This window comes from Vigna radiata, unplaced genomic scaffold (genome assembly GCF_000741045.1).
Source record: "Vigna radiata var. radiata cultivar VC1973A unplaced genomic scaffold, Vradiata_ver6 scaffold_251, whole genome shotgun sequence".
In the NCBI taxonomy this organism is placed as follows: domain Eukaryota; kingdom Viridiplantae; phylum Streptophyta; class Magnoliopsida; order Fabales; family Fabaceae; genus Vigna; species Vigna radiata.
Window position 1 is genome coordinate 61,683 of NW_014543556.1, and position 7,281 is coordinate 68,963.

General features: G+C 57.2%; 1 protein-coding gene across 1 annotated transcript; it reads right to left on the minus strand.

Moving 5' to 3' along the window:
• Nucleotides 1-5,670: 5,670 nt before the first annotated feature.
• Nucleotides 5,671-6,963, minus strand: LOC106754501 (keratin-associated protein 5-3-like). The gene is made up of 2 exons (XM_014636518.1): nucleotides 6,832-6,963; nucleotides 5,671-6,312 (listed from the first exon to the last, which is right to left on the minus strand). The coding sequence occupies exons 1-2, from the start codon at nucleotides 6,961-6,963 to the stop codon at nucleotides 5,671-5,673; spliced, it is 774 nt and encodes a 257-aa protein (XP_014492004.1).
• Between the last annotated feature and the right edge of the window lie 318 nt (nucleotides 6,964-7,281).

A 7,281-nucleotide genomic window follows, 5' to 3' on the forward strand; every position in this document is an offset into this window, starting at 1 on the left:
GAACGAGGAAGCCATACGAGTCTCTTGGGAAAACGATACTTGGTCTTACCATTTATATTACTTGTACGATTTGGTACACTTGCCAATTTGTCAACACCGCCACCACAAACACTACAACCACCATAACCACCACAACTACCATTGTAGTCGCCGCCCTCATCGTCACCAAAACCAAAACCTCCACCCCACCACCACCACCGCCACTGCTACCATCGCCGCCACCACCACTGCTACAACCACCAACACCACCACTAACACCACTACCACAACCACGACCACGACCACGACCACTACCGGCTGCCACCATCACCAGCAGCATCATCACCGCCGCCACCATCACTGCCACCACCAACGCCACCGCCACCACCATATCCACAACTACCACCACCGCCACTGCCACCGCTACCACAACCACTGCCAACTCCACTTCCTCCACCACCACAACGACCACAACAACGACCACAACAACCTCCACCACCATCACAACCGCCACCATCGCCGCCGCCCCCACCGCCACCACCACATAAACAATCACCTCCCCCGTCACCACCACCACTACAACAACCACAACCACCACCACTGTCGCCGCCATCGCCACCACCTCCACAACCACTTTGAATATCGCTGCAACCACCAACACCACCACCAAGCAAGCTCCACCGACGTAGCCGTCGCCACCACCACCACTAACACAACCACTACCACAACCACTACCACAACCACTAACACCACAACGACATCCATGGCCACCACGACCATCACAACCATCACCACCACTGCCACCACTAGCACCGCCATTACCACCACAACCACCACAACAACCACAAACTCCACAACCACGACCACCAGCACAATCACAACCACAACCACCGTCGCCACCACCGCCACCGCCACCACCACCACTATCACCACCTCCACCACCCCCCAACCACTGGCATTGCCGCCACCACCAGCATCACGATAACCACGACCACCACTAGCACCATAACCACAACCATAATTGCCGCCACAGACAGTGCCAGTGCGACCACCACAACCACCACGAAAACCACCACCATCAACACCACAACTACCCACCACCACCGTCCTTGCTACCGCAACAACCACCACCACCACTGCATCCACTACCGCCACCACTACCACAACCTCTGGCACCGTCGTCGCTATCACAACCACCATCACCGTTGTCGCCACCACTACCGCCACCACCACCAAAACCACCACCATCATTACCACTGCCAAAGCCGCCAACACCACAACCACAACCACCACCACAATCACCACAACCACCACCACCGTTGTCGCCGCCACCACCACCACCACCACCACCACCGCCAACACCACTGCCATGACAACCACAACTCAACCGCCATCAGCGGTGCCGCCACAACCACCACCAAAACCAACCCAATCCACAGCCGCCACAACCACCACCAAAACCAACCCAATGCCACCGCCAGCCAGCCGCACAGCCACCATCACCACCGCCGCCGTCGCCGTCGCGGCCACAACCAACACCACCACCACCACCACCACTAACAGCACCACGATGACCACCACCACCCCACTTCCACCATCACCCCTACCTCCACCATCACCAACGTCGCCACCACCACAACCACAACTACAACCACCACCACAATAAAAACCACCGCCACCACCGTCGCCACCAACACCACCACCACCCCCACAAACACCAACACCACCACCAACACCACAAACACCACCACCATAACCCTAACCACCACCACAACCACAACAACCACCACAACCACACCTGGCTCCCACCGCCGCCACCACCTCACCATCACCGTCGTAGGCACTGCCGCGGCCATCGCCACCACCAGCTCCACTGTTACCGCCGCCGCCACCACCCCCACCCCCACCGCCACCACCACTACCACAACCACCACAACCCCCACAACCACCGCCCCCACCGTCGGCACCACCAAAACCACCGTCGCCGCCGTCATCATCACAAACGCCACTGCCACACCAACCACCACCACCACCACCAGTACTGCTACAACCACCACTACAGTCACGACAACCACTATGGCCATCACCATTGTCGCCGCCACCGCCGCCGCCAGCACCAAACTACCACCACCCGCATCACCATCACCACCACCGCCGCCACCACCACCGCCACCATTAGCACCACCACCATCACCATTAACACCACAACCACCATCACCACAACCACCACCACCACCATCGACATCGCTACCACCACCACCACCACCTCAACCATCACCACCATCGTTGCCGCCACTACCATCACCAGTAAAATCATTAGCACCGTGATCACCACCGCTGCCACCACCGCTGCCACCACCGCCGCTGCCACCACCGCCACTGCCGCCACCTCAACCAACACCATCACCACCGTCGCCACCATCACCACCGCTGCAACACAACCACTTCCACCACCGCCACTGCCACCACCAACACCACCACTGATATCGCCTCCTCCCCCACCACCACCCCAACCGCCACAACCATCACCAACATCACCGTCGCAGCCACTGCCGCTCCCACCACCACCACCAATTCCACCACCAGCACCACCGCCACTGTTGCCGCCACCACCACCAGCCCCGCCACCACCACCACTACTACAACCCAGACCACAACAATCACAACTACCACCACCATCATTGTCGCCTCCGCCACCGCCACCACCGCCGCCACCATAACGGCTATCGCCACTGCCGCTACCCCCCGACCGCCACCCCCCGACCGCCAACACCACTACCAGCACTGCCACCACCATCACGACCACTACTAGCACTGCCACCACCACCACCACCACCACCACCACCACTATCACCTCTGCCACCACACCACCTTCAACCCTACCGCCGCCATCACCACTACTAGAGTCACCACCACCACAACATATACCATCGCTGTCGTCGTCGCCACCACCATAACCACCCCCCACAACCACCACCGTTGTTGCCACCACTAGCACCATAAGCACCACCACTAACACCACAACGACATCCATGACAACACTAACCACCACCACGACAACCAACACCATCACCGCCACCACCACCACCACCACCAGAACCATCACCAACACCACAACAACGACCACCAGCACAATCACCACCACCGCCGCCGCCATCACCAATACCACAACCTCCACAACCACCACCACAATCACTATCGCCGCCACCACTACTATAACCACAACCATCGTCGTCGCCGTCGTCACCACCACCACCACCACCATCACCACAACCACCACCGACGCCGCCGCCACCACCACCCCCACCGCCACTAACACCACCATGACCATCGCCACCGTCGTCGTCGCCACTCCCACCACTGATACCGTCGCAGCCACCACCACATCCACAACAACCTCTAGAACCCCTACCACCATCACAGTAACTACCACCACCACTGCCGCCATTGCCGCCACCACCATCACCATCACCACCACGACCACGACAACTTCCACCACCACACCGCCGGCCTCGCTGCCACCATTAGGACAACCACCATCACCAATAACACCACGACCACGACCACGGTCACCACTACCACAATCACCACCATCACACCGACGCCCCCATCACTACCACCACCACCACCACCGCTTTGCTACCGCCACTATCACCACAAAAAACACCACCACCACAACCACCACTACCGCCACTATCACCACAAAAAACACCACCACCACACCACCACCACCGATACCAGCACCACCATAACCTCCACAACCACCACTACCATCACTGTCATCGCCAACACTACCGTCGTCGCTGCCACCATCGCCACCGCCACCACCACTACCACCATCACCACCACCATAACAACCATCACCAGTGCTACCGCCACCACCACCACCACTAACACCACCACTACCACTACAACCGCCGCTACAGCCACTACCATCATCGCCACCACCACCGCCGCTGCCACCAACACAACCACAACCACAACCAAAGCCACTGCCACCACCATCGTCGCCACCACTATTACCGCCGCCACCGCCGTCGCCGCCACCACTACCACAACCATTGCCACCACCACCGCCACCACCGCCGTCGCCGCAACTACCGCCAACATGCCACCTCAACCACTACCGCAGCCGCCACCACCAGCACCACTATCACCATCATGATCATCACCACCACCACCACCGCCCTCGCCACCACAACGACGACAATCATCACCGCCACCACCACCACCACCGCCACCACCGCCGCCACTGTGCCACATCAACCACCTCCACAGCCACCGCTACAACTAGGTCCACTACCACCACCACTAACACCACAACGACATCCACGACCACGACCACCACTACCACCCCCCAACACGCCACCAACACCATAACCACCACCACAACGACACCACCACCACCACCACCACCACCATTGTCGTCGCCACCTCCACTACTACTACCACGACTATGACCACCACCACAACCACCACCACCACCACCACAACCACAATCACCACTAGCACCACCATCGTCGCCACTGTCGCCCTCACCATTACCAGCACCACCATAACCACAATCGCCACTACCACCGCCACCATCAGCACCAAAAACACCACCGCCGCTGCCGCCACTACTTCCACAACCACTGGCACCCGCCCCGCCACCACCACTGATACCACGACCACCACCACAACCTCCATAACCACCACCAACATCATTGTCACCGCCACTGCATCCGCCACCACCACCACCACCACCATCGTCGCTATCGCCACCACCAACACCACCACCACCATTGCCTCCGCCCCGACAACCTCTACCACCATCGCTGCCACCACTACCACCACCATTGCCACCGCCGCCGCCACCAACACCACCATAACCACTACCACCACCACCATCGCCGCCACCACCGACGCTACAACCACTACCACAAGCGCTGCCACCAACACCGCCACTACCACCACAACCACCGCCACCACAATCACCGCCACCACTACCACCACTACAACCACCGCCACCGTGCCCCTTCCACCACCACTGCTGCCGCCGCTATCCCTACGTCCACCACCACCACCCCTAACACCACAACGACATCCATGACCGCCGCTACCGCCACCACCTCAACCACCATCACCATCAACAACATATCTGCCACCAACACCACCACCACAACCATTTGCACCGGTGCCACAACCACCACCACCACCACCGTCTCTGCCACTACCACTCTCACCACCAAAAACACGACCTCCACCCACGCCGCCGTCACCACGACTACCGCAACCATTGGCACCCACACCGCAACCACCACCGATACCACGACCACCACCACCGCCATAATAGTCGTCGCCATGGTATCCGCCACCAACACCGCTGCCGCCGCTACCATTGCCACCACCACCACTAACACCACCACAACCACTAACACCACCACCACCACCACCACCACCACTACCACAACAACAACCACCACCGCCACCGCCTCCACCACAACCACCACCACCACCATTAACACCACCATGACCACTACCACCACAACCACCATACAACCACAACCACAACCGCCGCCACCACAACCACCACCCTTGTCGTCGCTGCCACCATTAGCACTACCACCATCCCTAGTACCACCACGACCACCACAACAACATCCACCACCACCATCATCACCGCCACCGCCGCCACCACCACCAACACAATCACCACCAACACCATAACGCCATCGCCACCAAAACCACCACCACCACCATCGTCACCGCCACCACATCCACCGATACTGCCACCACCACCACAACCATTGGCACCGCCGCTGCCACCATCATCAACATCACCACCGTTGTCGCCACCGCCACCTCTACCAGCACCACTACCACAACAACCACCACCATTGTCGCCACCACCATAACCAACACCACCCCCACAACCACTAAAACCACCATGACCATCACCACCACCACTGCCGCCACCACCACAACCACTACCACCATCACCAACACCAGCACGACCACTGCCACTGTGCCATCTCCACCACTACCGCCGCCGCTACCACCACAACGTCCACAACTACCACCACTAACACCACGACAACATCCACGACCATGACTACCACTAGCACGACCACGACGCCCACCACCAACACCACAACAATCACCACCCCCGCCGCAGCCGCCACCCCTACCACAACCAATGGCACCTACGCTGCCTCCACCATCGATAGCATGACCACCAACACAACCTCCACAACCACCACCACTATCACACTCACCGCCACCGCATCCGCCACCACCACCATCGTCGCCGCCACCATCGCCACCACCACCACCACCATCACCCCATAACAACTAATGACTTGGGCCCAAGCCCATCATAGACCCATCATTAAAAGCATGACCAACACAAGGAGAAGGGTAGAAATGTCCAAGAAATAGAAGACTGATTTTACTGGGCGCACCCCCCCTTCATAGCTAAGCACACCATGGCTCATTTTTCATTTTTAGCACATGTAAAAACTTCCAGTACTTATAGCTTCTAGATGACAGCATCTTCCTTGCCTTGCCACGTGGATGATGATCCACCATTCTCGACAATAATCCACATCACACCTAGCTAAATGGATTTCCTATAAATCCATCATGTAGCACATGTAAATTCACTTTTGGATAATATATGAATTTAGTCTTTGCTGATGCATTTTCCAGCACACTGAATTCTGCCGAAAGTCACTTTCTCCTGAGCTTTTCATTTCCCATCTAGCTTCCTTCCAGTGAAAGGCTACCTGAGCTAGCTTCCATCCACCGTAGAGCTCTTCAAACCATCATCTACGCCACCGATTTCATCTCTGTTTCACCGCTGAACATCACAGAATCCTCCAACTCAAACACCTTTGCATTCCGTTGTTTCACTGCTACTGAACATATCCGCTGCCTCTGATTCAGATCTCCATCTTCCGCTGCCTCTGATTCAGATCTCCATCTTCCGCTGCCTAAATCCATTTTCCTGGCTGGAGTAACTTCATCAAGTGGTATTAATAGCCTAGGTTGCTCACAGTGATGTCCGGTTGTTCCAGCTAAGTAGAATTCCTTCTATTCCATACTGTCATCAAATTCCATTCGTGTTTTTTTTTTCTAGTTTTACCGTGCACTGTTCCATCAAATTTTAAATTCCAGTAGTTTTTGTTCATTGATGTTATTTGTTCCAACTTTTCATTGTTCTGTTTCCAGCATTTTTAATCGGTCCATTTCCTTGTTTTTAGTTTTTTATTTTCTAAATCTGATTCTGTTATGTCAGTCATGTTCAGTGAGTTCAATTTT